Raw genomic sequence first — 17,946 nt, forward strand, 5'->3', positions numbered from 1 at the left:
CACAGTGAGAGGGATGATCTTTCCCCAGGACTTCTGACACCAAATTGAGCATATTTACCCCTACAAACTGCCTGTGAATACTTAATGTTGGCCATTAACATATAGGATTCTTTTTCATTAGCACTCACATGAAGATATCCAAGATATAATGTGATTTTCCCTAAACCTTAACTTTAGGTCTCTTACAAGTGAGAGATGTCTGCAAGACATTAAAAAAGAAATAAACAACAACAAAACCCACTGCCTCTATCAATGTACACAATTATTATTATATTATAGAATTTGTGAAGATCAAATACGAAAATGTATGTAAAACATTGGAAAATCTTAAAAACACTATTAAAATGGCAGTTATTATCATTATTACTTCTGAAAATTCTGATATCAGACTTGTGTGGTTCTAGCTCATATCTTTTTTGCCCGTGTTGTACTCAACTTCGATAATTTGAGTTGGTCATTTGCTCAATTTCTTCTTAGGATCCTTAAGTATGAAACAGAGGTCTATCCTCAAGAGGTTGCCTGTTTGCCCAGGGCTATTCTGAACATGTGGCAGTTGGAAGAGCTGGAATTTTCCAGGGACTTTGCCAGACAGTTGTTACATTATGCAAGTATAAAAACCATATTCACTTTCGATTTTATGGAGGAAAAATTCTTTTAGATGCAGTTACATAAAGACATTTAGAATTATGTTAGCACTTACAGAGGATAATCATATTGCTGAGCATACTGCTCAGCTGTCCATCCATACACATCTTGGATAGTGGGATCAGCATTATGGTGGAGAAGCAGAGTGACCAAATCTGATGATTCCTGAGTGACAGCAATCATAAGGGCCGTTCTAGAATAACAAAGAAACAATTCATTTTTAAAACTTTAAACTAATCACATTTAATCATGTTTCTAGATATACTTCAATAAGAAGATATCTCATATCATTTAGTCTTAATACACATATGCAACATGAACATATAGTGATGGAGAGGAGTATTTTGATTACTCAAGTGCAGCATTAGAAATGACAATGAAAACCAGACAGAAAGATGGAAAAGAGAACTTTTTTGTCCCCTTCCAATTTTAGTAGGGATTGTGAAATTAATCATAATTTAAAAAAATAGAGATTGTGTCAATGTTCCTTGGGTGACAAAATTAAGGCAATTCAGTTTGTTTACTGGCCTGAAAAGTAAAGTGGAAGCTCTTTGAAAGGGGTAGCTAGATGGCACAATGGATAGAAACCCAGCCCTGAAGTTAGGAGGACCTGAGTTCAAATTTGGGCTCAGACACTTAACATTTCCTAGCTGTGACACCCTGGGCAAGTCAGTAGCACCAGTTGCCTCAGACAAAAAAACAAACAAACAAACAAACAAACAAAAACAATTAGAAACAATCTTATCAATTCCATTAAATTCTTACTCCAGTGCCCTATCATAATGTAGAAGTGACAATTGGTTGTCTAAAGCAAAATCAGATGAAGCTCTTTTATGTCTTAACTTTCTGAAAGTCTTTGAACATGAATACAGCAATGAACTTTCTTGTTTAGGGGAACACTTATGTAAATTTAGAAGAATTAATTGCCAGAAAGAGAGCACCAATTGATTTGGAGAAAGATCATTAACTCACAAAGTCAACTTATTAAAATTCTTAAGGAGCTGAACAAGTGGAAAGAATATCTATGTTGATGAAAACACAAATGTTTTCTGAAATACTTCTGAAGTACTGAGCTTATTGTATGCTGGATGATATATGGGTTTTTGATAAGCTAGTACTGATGAAAGATAGTACTATCCCTTGACTACTTAGTCATAAATGACAAAACAGCTTGATTCTGTTAAAGGTTCAGTTAGTGCAAGAAAAATCCTCACTGATGAAATCATAGATTTAAAAAGAAAAACTATTTATTTTGAAATATTAATAAGCTCTTTCTAGCAGATAGAAATATTAATTCTCTTTTTTCTCTGATCCTAACTCTCTAATATCAGATCTAAGAAAGGAGGAAAAAGTATGTTTGGATGGGAATTAAAAGATAATGAGAGATATTGAAACTGATGGAATCATAAACTTTAGTATTAGTAGTTAATATTATCATATGTCTAAAAAGGTGTGTTTTGTTTTGTTTTTTATTTTTATTAACATTGTGTTCAGCAGTCAAGATCGGGAAGTAAATAATAAATCATTTTGAGTCTTCCACATTAATCTCCAAACAACATAAAATTGCTCCCCAATGAAACTTCTATAATAGCAGAACCATCAAAAGGATGGAGTGAAACTATCTGTGAGTTTAAGAATCTTGGAAGATTGGCAGGAAAGATCTCCCTAGAATAAATGGGAAATGCAGTCCAGAACAAGAAGCATCTCAGGAAACTTACATCAGGTTCCACCTCAGCAAACCAGCAGTAGATTCTGAGTGTCAGCTCAGAGAATTAGGCAAAAGCTAACACCAGCACCTCCCATGTACCTCCATGTTGGCATGGCCAGGGGAACAGGCAAACTTCAGCTCCGAGTTTTTAGGATAGCTCCCTGGTAAACAAGAAACCCCCAGGGGCCAGAACTCATGTGTTTCAGTGTAGCCCTAGGAAAAGAGGTCAATTTCAAACCTAGAGGTACTTAAGCACACAGGCAGCCACAAGTGGTTAAACTGCTACTTGCTTCAGTGTATCTCTGGAAAAGTGCAGAAAAAGCCTTAGAAGAAGGCAGGCACAAACACTCGGACATTGGCTCAGTATAAGCCTCCAGCAGTGTCAGCTACTCTACCCCACCCCATCCCTAAAGAAAAAGAGAAAGTGGTTTCAGGCCCAGAAAGGACTTTTAGGAGAGCTCAAAAAATAGCTTAAAAATCATATAATTCAAGGGCAAAAAAATAAGAACTTTTCATTGGCATTTTGCCCATAGATATTTTCACATAGTTGCCCTCATCTATTCTGTCACCATAATAACTTTCTATGGTCAGATCTCTTTTGCTCATCCTTTAGCACTGCTGGAGGCCCTCAGGGTCTTACAGCCTGCTTGGTACTAAATTGAGCTGTTAGTGATAGTGTTTGGCATGTATTGAGGCCCTTGAGGAGCTTCTGCATTCACCCCCAATACGACAAAGGACAGGGTAATCCAATCACTGGCAGGTACCTGTTTGCTTAGGTGCCTGAAGGTTAGAGTTTACTTCTTTATCTGGGGCTACACTGAAAGGAGGTCTGGCCTCTGGAGCTTGCCTGTTTTCAAGGACCTAGACTGAAGCATGTGACCCTTGTCAGAGGTAGTCTCCCTGTTCCCCTGACTATACTGGGATATTTTGGGGATCCAATGTTGGCATTTGCTTACTCCACCATACTGGTTCTCAGTTTCTACATATGGTTCCTGAGGTGGGGCTTCCTACTGGCTTGCTTCCTGACTTGCATTGTGCTCCCCTTTTGCCTCACACATTTCCTGCTAATTTTTCAAGATTTTTGGGCTCACAATTTATTTCTCCCAGTATTTTTGATGATTCTTCTCTGCCCCGATTTGGTGTGGAAACTATTTTATGTTTGTTTTTTGGTGAATATGAGAGTGCTACACTGATTTCCTGCTTAGTTTTCTAGCTCTACTCCCAGAAGTCATTCAAAAATATTAAATGCATTCTTTTCAGATCTTAATGCAATAAGATAAAATTCATCAAAGGGCAGTGGGAAAAACAGTTAAATCATTAATAAAAAACTAAATAATCTAATCCTAAATTTAAAAACAAAATTTCAGAATCAATGCTAAATCAAGCCTCTTAATAGAATCTGGAGTGACAGAATCCACAAACTTTCATAGTATAATCATTTTCCAACTTAAGATACTTTGCAAGGATTTCAGGAAAGGTCTGGCTCAATTGGATGGGGAGATGTATATGTATACATATACATGTATATATGTATATATGTGTATATATAGATAGATAGATAGATAGATAGATATAGATATAGATAGATAGATAGATAGATAGATAGATAGATAGATAGATAGATATGTATACACACACATACATGCAAATTAATAGCAATGATCTGCAATGACCAGCTGTAAATGCCTTTCTTATTCTGAGTAGTACAATGATCCATATCTACTCTGAAGGACTTAGGATAAGAAATTGACCTCTCTTTTTCTCTCTCTCTCTTTCCCTCCAATCCTGCTTTTCTTTCTCTCCCTTTAAGTTTTATTTTTCTTTGAAGAAAAAACAAAAAGGATTTCATTATGATCTTATGCAAAAAGGCATGTTCATCAGTAGGAGTACTAACTTTACTTTTCTTAAAGATTGTTCTTGTTATTGTTGCTGTTGTTTGGGTGTTTTTGTTTGTTTTTACAATAAGAGAGTTCTATGTTTTCTTTCTCATCTATGGAAATGTTTTGCATAACTTCACATATAGTTTCTTAATAGGAACTGTGTGTAGGGACAAAGGAGAGAATGTGGAACTCACATTTTTGTTTTGTTTTACTTTTTATTTAATTTTATTTATTTTTAATTTTTTTAAATACATGTATATTTTCAATATTCAACATGCAAAATATTGTGTTCCAAATTTTTTCTCCTTCCATTTCCCTCACCCATCCCCAGTTAGCAAGTAATTCAATATATTAAACATGTGCAATTCTTCAATACACATTTTCACAATTATTATGCTGCATAAGAAAACCAGGTCAAAAGGGGGGAAAAAAGAAAGAAAGAAAACAAAAAGGAAGCAAAGAGAAACAACATCAAAAGTGAAATACTATGTTGTGATTCCCACTGAGATCCCATAGTCCTCTCTCTGGGGTGCAAATGGCTCTCTTCATCATGAGACCACTGGAACTGGCCTGAATCACCTTGCTGTTGAAAAGAGCCATTTCTGTCAGAAATGATCATTGTATAATCTTATTGTTGCTGCATACAATGTTCTTAGTTTTCCTCACTTCACTTAGCATCAGTTTATGTAAGTCTCTCAAGACCACTCTGAAATCATCCTGCTGATTATTCCTGATAGAATAATATTATTCCAAAAATGTAATATGCCATAACTTGTTCAGACACTCTCCAACTGATGGACATCCACTCAGTATCCACTTCATTGCCACTACAAAAAGGGCTGCTACAAACATTTTTGCCAACATAAGTCCTTTTTCCTTTTTTATGATATCTTGGGGATACAGGCCCAATAGGGACATTGCTTGTTTAAAGGGACATTGTTTCAACATTGTTTCATATTGCTCTTCAGAATGGTTGGATCAGTTTACTTCACCAACATACCCTCCAATATTTATCATTATCTTTTCCTGTCATCCTAGTCAATCTGGGAGGTATGTAGTTGTATCTCAGAGTTGTTTTAATTTGCATTCCTCTGACCAATAATGAATTAAAGTATCTTTTCAAGTGACTAGAAATGGTTTGGATTTCTTCATCTGAAATTGTTCATATCCTTTAACCATTTGTCAATTGGATAATGGTTTGTATTCTTATTAATTTTTATTTGAATTAATTCTCTCTCTATATTTAGAAATTAGGCCTTTATCAGAGCCCTTGGAAGTAATTTTTCTCAGATTACTGCTTTCCTTCTTATCTTTATTGGTTTTGCTTGTACAGATTTTTTTTGTGTGTGCAGAAAATTTTTAAATCACATTAATTTAAAATTAAATTATCCATTTTGTATTCCAGAATGTACTCTAGTTCTTCTTTGGCAACAAATTCTTTCCTTCCTCACTGAACTGAGATTATTCTTCTAATTTGCTTATAGTAACACTCTTTATGTCTAAATCATTATTCCATTCAACTTTTTCTTGGTATAAGGTATTAGGTTAGGATCAATCATTTTTCATTTTTTTTACGATTTCTTTGGAATGCAGGTAAGTAGAGACACTGCTGGTTCAAAGGGTATGCACAGTTTGATAACCCTTTGGGCATAGTTCCATATTGCTCTCCAGAATGGTTGGGTCAGTTCACAACTCCATCAGTAATATAATATTGTCTCAGTTTTCCCACATTCCATCTAACATTCATCATTATCTTTTCTTGTCATTTTAACCAATCTGAGAATTCTGTAATGGTACCTCAGAGTTGTCCTAATTTGCATTTCTCAGACCAATAATGATTTAGAACATTTTTTCACATGACTAGAAATGATTTTAATTTCATCATCTGAAAATTGTCTGTTTATATGCTTTAGCTACTAATCATTTGGCGAATGGCATGTCTTTTCTATAAATTTGGAACTCAAAACTTGTAAAAAGAAATGAAAAGGTTTAAATGTAACTGACAATAAGAATAAATAAATTTTCAAAAAGCAATTATAGGAACTTATTACCAGAATTATACAAAATGGTTACATAGCATTTATACCAGGAATAGAGAGCTGTCTGAATATCAGAAAAAACTAACAGCATAATTGACTATATCAATAACAAAACTAACAGAAATCATATAATTATCTCAATATATTCAGACAAAAGCATTCAACAAAATATAATATTAATTCATATTAAACAACAACAACAAGAGGATGTAGTAATAAATCAAATTTTCCTAAAAATGATAAATACCATCTATCTAAAACCATATTCAAGCATTATATGCAATGGGAATAATATGGTAGAAACATTTCCAGTAAACTCAGGAGTGAAATGAGGTTGTCTCTTATCCCCACTACTATTTAATATTGTATTAGAAATGTTAGCTTTAACAATAAGAGGGGGAAAAAGAAATGACAGGAATAGAGTTGGTAATGAGAAAACAAAACTATCATTATTTGCAGATGATATGGCATGTTTAGTTAATCAACTAAAAATACTAAAAAAGAATTAACTTTAGTAAAGCTGGATACAAAATAAATGCCCGTAAAAGAGAATGATATAAATGGGATGACATACCAAAATTTATGAAATGTAACCAAAACAGCATTAAATAAAGGTAAAATTTACTTCTCTAAATTCTTATATCAGTGAAATAGAAATAGAACAGATCAATGAATTGGGCCAGAAACTAAAAAAAAAAAAAAAAACAAAACCTAGTAAGAGAGCAAATTTAAAAATCACTAATTCAGTACCAAATGGAAATCCTCAAAATCAAATCTGAGATTCAAGAGATTTAACTTATTAAAAAAATGTAGTGGAAGTATTAAGCTAATAAATCCAATAGCTGCTTTTATGAAAAATCATTGAGATACATCATTAATTAATTAGATTTTTTTAAAGGGTGTTGAAAACCAAATTCCAGTATCAAAAAATATGAAATTATCACTAATGAAGAAATTAAAGCAATTATTGGCAAATATTTTGCCCAATTATGTGCTAATAAATATGAGGAAATCAATGAATATTTAGGAAATCATAAATTACCCAAGTTAAGTGAACCGGAAATAGAATGCCTAATTAAATAACTGCATCTTAGAAAAAGAAATTGAGCAAGCCATTATTGAACTCCTTAAGGAAAAAAAATCCCCAGTGCCCGATGGGTTCACTTGGGAATTCTAATAAACATTCAAAGAAAACTTCATTCTATGAGCATATACATTGCTAGGGAAAATAGGTGAAGGAGTCCTGCTAAATTCCTTTTATGCAACAAATATGGTGCTATACCTAAATAAGGAAGTGCTAGATAGAGAAATAAAATTATACTCTAATAAAATAAAATGATAAAAGTTGAAGAAAAGATAGGAAAATTGGGACATTTATGCATTGTTGGTGGAGTTGTGAACTGATCCAACCTTTCTGAAGAACAATTTGGAATTATAGCCAAAGGAGGAGAAAACTGTGAATACCAGCAATGCTATGTTTGTACCCCTATGAGATGATAAGAAAGGGGGAAACCCCGGAAAGCCTGCGTCTCTCAGAACCCGGCCACCCCCAACCCCCACCTGGACTGATTCAGCGCGTTCTCAGAGCCTCAGAGTGCAGACTCAGTACAGTCATCGTTGTTCTGTTAGTGGCTCTCTGCTGCCCTACCCCCAGTCTGTAGAGGAAGCCCATTAATACCATCCATCCCCATCCCCCACAAAACAGATCAATTGTTTCTCTTGTCAATTTTTTTTTCTTCGATTCCTACTCTGACAAAATGAACAAAAATTTCAAAAGGGTTCTAACCATTGACAGCTTTTGTATATAGAGAGAGCAGACTTCAAACACTGAGGAGACTAAAAACAGACTGTCCCTAGAGGAATCCCCTAAGGGGGATATGAGCTGCTCCTCAATACAAAAGAATCTCATAGAGGAAATCAAAAAGGCTCTCACTCTCACAAGAGAGCTGGAAGACAAATGGGAAAAGGAAAGGGAAGCTTGGCAAGAGAGCCTGGAGAAGTCATCCCATGCATTTAAAGACAGGGTGGATAAAGAAATCAAATCATTGAGAAACAAGATTAGTGAGCTGGAAAAGGTAAACAGCTCCAAGGAAAACAGGATTAGTGAGCTGGCAAAAGAAAACAGCTCTCTAAAGAATAAAATGGATAAAATGGAAAAAAAATTCCATAGAAGAAAAAAACTCAATTGGACAATTACAAAGAGATATAAAAAAAGTGAGTGAAGAAAATACATCATTGAAAATTAGACTCGAATAAGTAGAAATGAATGACTCAAGGAGAAACCAAGGGGTAGTCAAGCAAAACCAGAGAAATGAAACAATTGAAAAGAATGTCAAGTACTTTATTAGAAAGACAACAGACCTGGGAAACAGATCCAAGAGAGACGATTTGAGAATAATCGGTCTCCCTGAAAAATGGGAGGAAAAAAAGAGATTGGACACCATTTTCGATGAAATTATCAAAGAGAACTGCCCAGATGTTCTGGAAACAGAGGGTAAAATAGACATTGAAAACATTCATCGATCACCTACTGAAAGGGAACCTAAAATCAAAACGCCAAGAAATATAGTGGCCAAGTTCAAGAACCATCAGACAAAGCAAAAGATATTGGAAGCTGCTAGAACAAAGCAATTCAGATATGGAGGATCTACAATAAGAATAACCCAGGATCTAGCAGCGTCCGCATTAAAAGAACAAAGGGCCTGGAACATGATATTCCAAAAGGCTAAGGGACTTGGTATGCAGCCAAGAATAACTTACCCAGCAAGAATGAGCATCGTTTTCCAGGGAAGAAGATGGACATTTAACGAAATAAATGAATTCCATCTATTTTTGATGAAAAAAACAGATTTACATCAAAGGTTTGATCTTCAAATACAGAACTCAAGAGATTTCTAAAAAGGTAAAAAGAAATCTTGAGAACTATACTTCTGCCAAAAAAATATGTAAAGAACATATATACAATTTGTCTTAGAAACTAGAGGTGGAAAGGAAATTATATCATAAAAAAGGGTAAAGTGGTGGGACTACATCTCATGAAGAGGCAAAGGTAACCTATTATATCTGAGAGAAAGAAAGGAGGGAGATGAACATAGTGTGTCTCAATCGACATATTCGATTAATGGTGAAACTTCTTCCACTTCATTGAAAAGTGAAAGGGAAGGAGTAAGCTAAGGGGAAGGGAATACAGAAATTTTGAGGAAAAGGGGTAAAATAAGGGGAGGAACTTTAAGGTGGGGGAGGGATCCTAAAAATGGAGGGCTGTGAAAAGCAAGTGGTGTTCACCACTTTAATACTGGGTAGGGGGGGATGGCGGAGAAGAAACACACGTCTCTGTGAACGTCCTCACTCCCTCACAACCAATTAGATAAATTAAGTCTCAGAATTAGCTCAGGACTGATAGATACCATAAGGACTGGAAGCACGACTTACCAGCTGAAGAGAATCTGGAGTTTCAACAGGAAAGGTCAGTTCCCGGGGGAGGAATAAGAGAGACCAGCACAGACGGTGGGGTAGTGGCACACTGCGCCCATTGCGCTGGGAAGGGCTCTGGGATCAGATAAGCCACTGAGGTAAAGGAATCTGGCACAGGCTGTTAGCTCTTCTCTGCTAATTATTTAGCAGTTCAGAAGAGAAAGCCAAAATATTTTAAAACTCAGATTAGATTTTCCCTGGACCCTGAAGGTGACTCAGCAGATCTCGGCACCAGGGGGTGTGGCGTCAGCTACCTCCTGAGAATAGTTAAGAGATTGACAAGTGGGTGGATACGGCCCAAGGCAACACACACTGCCTAGCTTAGCTGGAGGGAGTGGAACTCAGCTCCAGGAAGTCCCAGAGAAGCGAAACCTTTGAACTAGGGACCAAGGTTTCTGGCAGACACTTCCAGTTTGAGCACAGGGGCTTTTCACATGACCTGCTGCAGACATCCACTCCCCACCCGGACACATAGGCTGGGCTTTGTGCTGTCTTTACTATTCTACGCCCTCGAAGCACAGTAGCGCTAATCACCTCTGAGGCACTTCCAGGGAGGGGGTGGGGAACTCTCTCCCAGAGCTCCATCTTAGCTCAGGCGCAGGAGCCTCTGCATCCATCTGGTCTGGGAGGAAGCTGGTAAAGAAGTAAATAAATAATTTCCTACCCCAGGGACAGACCCCAAAAGATTTTTTTAAATATGAGCAAAAAAGCTAGAAAAACCATAGATTCCTTCTATACAGAGAAAGAGCGGGTATCCAACCCCGAGGAAGGTAACAGCAGAGAGTCAGCAGATAACAACCTAAAGGGGAACGATTCCTGCCCCCCATTACATAACTCTCTCCTAGAAGAAACTCGTAAAAAATTGAGGGAGATTGAAGAAAAATGGGGAAAGGAAAGGGAAGCTATGATAGAGAATAACAACGTCCTGCAATTGGAGTTGGAAAAAATAAAGAATTCACAGGAGATGCAGGGAAACGAAATTTACGAATTAGAAAAGGTTAAAAAAACACAGGAAAGTAGGATTTCTGAATTGGAAAAGATAAAAAAGTCTCAAGAAAATAGAATTTCTGAATTGGAAAAAGAAAATAATTCTCAAAAAAAAAAATTAGGGAAATGGAAAAAAATTCAATAGAGCAAAATAATTCATTTAAAAACGAAATTGGGCATTTACAAAAAGAACTAAAAACTGTGAAAGAAGAAAATAACTCCTTAAAAGTCAGGATGGAACAAATAGAAATGAATGATTCACAGAGAACCCAAGAATCAGTCAAACAAAACAAAAAAAAATGAGAAGCTGGAGAACAACGTCAAATACTTACTGGGAAAATCTATAGACCTGGAAAATAGATCTAGGAGAGATAATCTGCGGATTATTGGACTTCCCGAAAACTATGATCAAAAAAAGAGCCTAGATTCTATTTTACAGGAAATTATCAAAGAGAACTGTCCAGAGATAATAGAAACAGAAGGGAAAGTAGATGTGGAAAGAATTCATCGAACTCCTTCTGAAATAGACCCTAAAAAAAGAACACCACGGAATATAGTGGCTAAGCTGCAGAATTACCACACAAAGGAGAAAATCCTGCAAGCAGCTAGAAAAAAAACAATTTAAATACCAAGGTGCCACAATAAGGGTCACCCAAGATCTGGCTGCCTCCACATTAAAAGATAGAAGGGCCTGGAACCTGATATTCCGTAAGGCAAAAGATCAAGGACTGCAACCAAGAATGAACTACCCAGCTAAGTTTAGCATCTTTTTCCATGGAAGAAGATGGTCATTCAATGAAACAGAGGAATTCTATATGTTTCTAAGAAAAAAAACAGACTTAAACAAAAAATTTGATCTACATACACAAGACTGAAGAGAAACAGAAAAAGGTACACAGAACCCTTGAGAACTGTAACTCTGTGGTGGGTATATAAAAAATACTCAAGGATAATTTGATTTTACTGATATAAAAGAAAAAAGGGGGGTGTAATAAAGGGAAGGAGGTCGGTTCAGAAAAAGGGGAAGGAGTGATAAAAAGAGGGAAACTACATCCCAGGAAGAGGCATAGAAAATACACCATATCTGAGGGAACTTAGTGAGGGGGAGAATCATTGTGTGAATCTTACTCTCATCAGGAGAGGCTCAAAAAGTAAATAATTCACATATTTGTTTTTCAGAGAATTTTTCTCTCACCTCATTAAAAGGGGGGAGAGGAAAAGGGAAAAGGGAAAGGAGAATAAGTGAAGGGACTTGGAGGGAGGGGGGAGGGATCCTAAAAAAAAAAAAAAAGAGGGAGGGTTGCGCGTCACAAGGGGGGTCTGTAAATTAAATATCGGGGAGGGGGATCAGGGTGGTCAAGGGAAAAAAGCATAATCTGGGGATAATACGATGGCAGGAAATACAGAATTAGTAATTTTAACTGTAAATGTAAATGGGATGAACGATCCCATCAAACGGAGACGGATAGCAGATTGGATCAAAAAGCAGAACCCTACAATATGTTGCCTACAGGAAACACACTTAAAGCAGGGAGATACATACAGAATAAAAGTAAAAGGTTGGAACAGAGCCTATTATGCTTCAGGTAAAGCCAAAAAAGCAGGGGTAGCTATCCTTATCTCAGATCAAGCAAAAGCAGAAGTAGATCTCGTTAAAAAAGATAAGGAAGGAAACTATATCCTGCTGAAAGGTAGCATAAATAATGAAGCCATATCAATACTAAACATATATGCACCAAGTGGTATAGCATCTAACTTTCTAAAGGAAAAGTTAAGAGAACTACAAGAAGAAATAGACAGTAAAACTATAATAGTGGGAGATCTCAACCTTGCACTCTCAGATTTAGACAAATCAAACCACAAAACAAACAAGAAAGAAATTAAAAAAGTAAATAGAATATTAGAAAAACTAGGTATGATAGACCTTTGGAGAAAACTGAATGGCAATAGGAAGGAATATACTTTCTTCTCAGCAGTTCATGGATCCTATACAAAAATTGACCATATATTAGGACATAAAGATCTCAAAATTAAATGTAGGAAGGCAGAAATAATAAATGCCTTCTTCTCAGATCACAATGCAATAAAAGCTACATTCAGTAAAAAGTTAGGGGTAAATAGACCAAAAAGTAATTGGAAACTGAATAATCTCATCTCAAAGAATGACTGGGTGAAAGAGCAAATTATAGAAACAATTAACAATTTCACCCAAGATAATGACAATGATGAGACATCATATCAAAATCTTTGGGATGCAGCTAAAGCAGTAATAAGGGGAAATTTTATATCTTTAGAGGCTTATTTGAAGAAAATTGAGAAAGAGAAGATTAACGAATTGGGCTTACCACTTAAAAGGCTAGAAAAAGACCAAATTATAAACCCCCAACCAAAAATTAAACTTGAAATACAAAAATTAAAAGGAGAAATCAATAAAATTGAAAGTAAAAAAACTATTGAATTAATAAATAAAACCAAGAGTTGGTTTTATGAAAAAGCCAATAAAATAGATAAACCTTTGGTAAATTTGATCAAAAAAAAGAAAGAGGAAAATCAAATTGATAGTCTTACAAATGAAAAGGGGGATCTTTCCACCAATGAAGAGGAAATTAGAGAAATAATAAGGAGTTACTTTGCCCAACTTTATGCCAATAAATTTGATAATTTAAGTGAAATGGATGACTTCCTCCAAAAATATAGGCTCCCTAGATTAACAGAGGAGGAGATAAATTGCTTAAATAGTCCCATTTCAGAAAAAGAAATAGAACAAGCTATTAATCAACTCCCCAGGAAAAAATCCCCAGGGCCAGATGGATTCACATGTGAATTCTACCAAACATTTAAAGAACAATTAGCCCCAATGTTATATAAATTATTTGAAAAAATAGGGGATGAAGGAGTCCTACCAAACTCCTTTTATGACACAGACATGGTACTGATACCTAAACCAGGTAGATCGAAAACTGAGAAAGAAAATTATAGACCAATCTCCTTAATGAATATTGATGCTAAAATCTTAAATAAGATATTAGCAAAAAGACTTCAGAAAATCATCTCCAAGATAATACACTATGATCAAGTAGGATTTATTCCAGGAATGCAGGGCTGGTTTAATATTAGGAAAACTATTAATATAATTGACCATATTAATAATCAAATTAATAAGAACCATATGATCATCTCAATAGATGCAGAAAAAGCATTTGACAAAATCCAACATCCATTCCTACTAAAAACTCTTGAGAGTATAGGAATAAATGGACTATTCCTTGAAATAATAAGGAGCATATATTTAAGACCTTCAGTAAGCATAATATGCAATAGAAATAAACTGCAACCTTTCCCAGTAAGATCAGGAGTGAAACAAGGTTGCCCACTATCACCATTACTATTCAATATAGTACTAGAAACGCTAGCCTCGGCAATAAGAGCCGAGAAAGAGATTCAAGGAATTAGAGTAGGAAATGAGGAAATTAAACTATCACTTTTTGCAGATGACATGATGGTATACTTCGAGAACCCCAAAGACTCTGCTAAAAAGCTACTAGAAATAATTCAAAATTTCAGCAAAGTGGCAGGATACAAAATAAATCCACATAAATCCACGGCATTTTTATATATCACTAACAAAATGCAACAGCAAGAGATACAAAGAGAAATTCCATTCTAAACAAATGTTGAGAGTATAAAATATTTGGGAATCCATCTACCAAAGAAAAGTCAGGAATTATATGAGAAAAATTACAAAACACTTGCCACAAAAATAAAATCAGATTTAAATAATTGGAAAGACATTCAGTGCTCTTGGATAGGCCGAGCGAATATAATAAAGATGACAATACTCCCCAAACTAATCTATTTATTTAGTGCTATACCAATCAGACTCCCAAGAAACTATTTCAATGACCTAGAAAAAATAACAACAAAATTCATATGGAAGAATAAAAGGTCGAGAATTGCAAGGGAACTAATGAAAAAAAAACTCAGAGGAAGGTGGTCTAAGTGTACCTGATCTAAAGCTATATTATATAGCAGCAGTCACCAAAACCATTTGGTATTGGCTAAGAAATAGACCGGTAGATCAGTGGAACAGATTAGATACAAAGGACAAAAAAGGGTACATCTATAGCAATCTAATCTTTGACAAACCCAAAGATTCCAACATTAGGGATAAAAATTCATTATTCGGAAAAAACTGTTGGGAAAACTGGAAATTAGTATGGCAGAAATTAGATATGGATCCACACTTAACACCATATACCAAGATAAGATCAAAATGGGTCCATGATTTAGGCATAAAGAGGGAGATAATAAATAGATTAGAGGAACAGAGGATAATCTACCTCTCAGACTTGTGGAGGAGGAAGGAATTTATGACCAGAGGAGAACTAGAGATCATTATTGATCACAAAATAGAAGATTTTGATTACATCAAACTAAAAAGTTTCTGTACAAATAATACTAATGCAAACAACATTAGAAGGGAAGTAACAAATTGGGAAAATATTTTTAAAAACAAAGGTTCTGACAAAGGTCTCATTTCCAAAATATATAGAGAACTGACCATAATTTATAAGAAACCGAACCATTCTCCAATTGATAAATGGTCAAAGGATATGAACAGACAATTCACAGAGGAAGAAATTGAAACTATATCCACTCACATGAAAGAGTGTTCCAAATCACTACTGATCAGAGAAATGCAAATTAAGACCACTCTGAGATACTACTACACACCTGTCATATTGGCTAAGATGACAGGAACAAATAATGATAAATGTTGGAGGGGATGTGGGGAAATTGGGACACTAATACATTGCTGGTGGAGTTGCGAAAGAATCCAGCCATAGTGGAGAGCAATCTGGAATTATGCCCAAAAAGTTATCAAACTGTGCATACCCTTTGACCCAGCAGAGCTACTACTGGAATTATATCCCAAAGAAATACTAAAGAGCGGAAAGAGACATATATGTGCCAAAATGTTTGTGGCAGCTCTTTTTGTTGTAGCTAGAAACTGGAAGATGAATGGATGCCCATCAGTTGGAGAATGGTTGGGTAAATTGTGGTATATGAAGGTTATGGAATATTATTGCTCTGTAAGAAATGACCAGCAGGAGGAATACAGAGAGGCCTGGAGAGACTTAAATCAACTGATGCTGAGTGAAATGAGCAGAACCAGAAGATCACTGTACACTTCAACAACAATACTGTATGAGGATGTATTCTGATGGAGGTGGAAATCTTCAACATAAAGAAGATCCAACTCACTTCCAGTTGATCAATGATGGACAGAGGTAGCTACACCCAGAGAAGAAACACTGGGAAGTGAATGTAAATTGTTAGCACTAATATCTGTCTGCCCAGGTTGCATGTACCTTCGGATTCTAATGTTTATTGTGCAACAAGAAAATGATATTCACACACATGTATTGTACCTAGACTATATTGTAACACATGTAAATTGTATGGGATTGCCTGTCATTGGGGGGAGGGAATAGAGGGAGGGGGGGGTAATTTGGAAAAATGAATACAAGGGATAATATTATAAAAAAGTATATATATATAATTAAAAAAATTAAAAAAAAAAAGAATTTGGCCCCATATCATTTGGTGCATATATGTTTAGTATTGATATTATTTCAGTGTCTATGACAAAGCTTCTTAAATTGAGTCACGAAAAATTTAGCATCAATAAAACTATAAAATATCCCACTAAGATTTAATTCATTATATAAAAATAAACAAGTGTATCCATGTAATTAGTATGGAAATTTGCTTTTGTCTTTAATGAATGGTAATATACATAATATACATACACATACATATACACCAAAAACTGTTTTAAAATAAATTTGTTCATGATTAGAAATTAAAAAAAAAAAAAATACTGGGTAGGGGTGTAAGAGGCAAGGAAAGGGGAAAAGCATAAGCAGGGGTTAATAGGATGCTAAGCAATATAGAATTAGTCCTTCTAAACATAAATGTGAACAGGGCAAACTGCCTCATTAAGAGGAAGCTGTTAGCAGACTGGATTAAAAGTCAGAATCCTACTATATGTTGTTTACAGGAAACACACCTGAAACAGGGTGATACATTCAAACTAAAAGTAAAAGGGTGGAGCAGAATCTATTATGCTTCAGGCAAAACCAAAAAAGCAGGGGTAGCCATCCACATGTCAGATCAAGCAAAAACAAAAATTGATCAAATTAAAAGAGATAAGGAATGGCATTATATCCTGCTAAAGGGCAGCATCAATAATGAAGCAGTATCAATATTAAACGTAAATGCACCAAGTGGTGCAGCATCTAAATTCTTAAAAGAGAAATTAAGAGAGCTGCAAGAGGAAATAGATAGCAAAATTAAAATAGTGGGACATCTCAACTTTGCACTCTCAGAATTAGATAAATCAAACCACAAAATAAATAATAAAGAAGTCAAAAAGGTAAATAGAATACTAGAAAAGTTTGATATGTTAGGTCTCTGGCGAAAGCTAAATGGAGACAGAAAGGAGTATACTTCCTTCTCAGCAGTTCATGGAACCTATACAAAAATTGATCATATACTAGGGCATAAAAACCTCAAAAGCAAATGCAGTAAGGCAGAAATAGTAAATGCATCCTTTTCAGACCACAATGCAATCAAAATTACATTTAATAAAATGCCAGGGGAAAATAGACCAAAAAATAATTGGAAACTAAATAATCTTAAAGAATGACTGGGTAAAACAGCAAATCATAGACATAATTAATAACTTCACCCAAGAAAATGACAATAATGAGACATCATACCAAAATGTGTAGGATACAGCCAAAGCAGTAATAAGGGGAAGTTTTATATCTCTAGAGGCCTACTTGCATAAAATAGAGAAAGAGAGGGTCAACGAATTGGGCTTACAACTAAAATTGCTAGAAAAGGAACAAATTAAAACCCCCCAGAAAAACACAAAACTTGAAATTCAAAAAATAAAAGGTGAGATTAATAAAATTGAAAGTAAAAAAAAAACTATTGAATTAATTAATAAAACTAAGAGTTGGTTCTATGAAAAAAGCAACAAAATAGACAAACCCTTAGTAAACCTGATTAAAAAAAGGAAAGAGAAAAAGCAAACTGTTAGTCTTGAAAGTGAAAAGGGTGAACTCACCACTAATGAAGAGTTAATTAGAACAATAGTTAGGAGCTACTTTGCTCAACTTTATGCCAATAAATTCGATAACTT

The 17,946-nt window shown here is 35.1% G+C and overlaps 1 protein-coding gene across 14 annotated transcripts in view; it reads right to left on the reverse strand.

The window, feature by feature from the left end:
• Positions 1 to 17,946, reverse strand: part of LOC141544595 (uncharacterized) — a 79,932-nt gene that overhangs the window by 51,268 nt on the left and 10,718 nt on the right. For all 14 annotated transcript variants that reach the window (XM_074270970.1, XM_074270979.1, XM_074270978.1 and 11 more), the window contains exon 5: positions 701 to 838. In XM_074270970.1, the coding sequence (XP_074127071.1) occupies positions 701 to 838 (138 nt within the window). The remainder of the gene's footprint in view (positions 1 to 700; positions 839 to 17,946) is intronic.

This window comes from Sminthopsis crassicaudata, chromosome 5 (genome assembly GCF_048593235.1).
Source record: "Sminthopsis crassicaudata isolate SCR6 chromosome 5, ASM4859323v1, whole genome shotgun sequence".
Taxonomy (NCBI): Eukaryota; Metazoa; Chordata; class Mammalia; order Dasyuromorphia; family Dasyuridae; genus Sminthopsis; species Sminthopsis crassicaudata.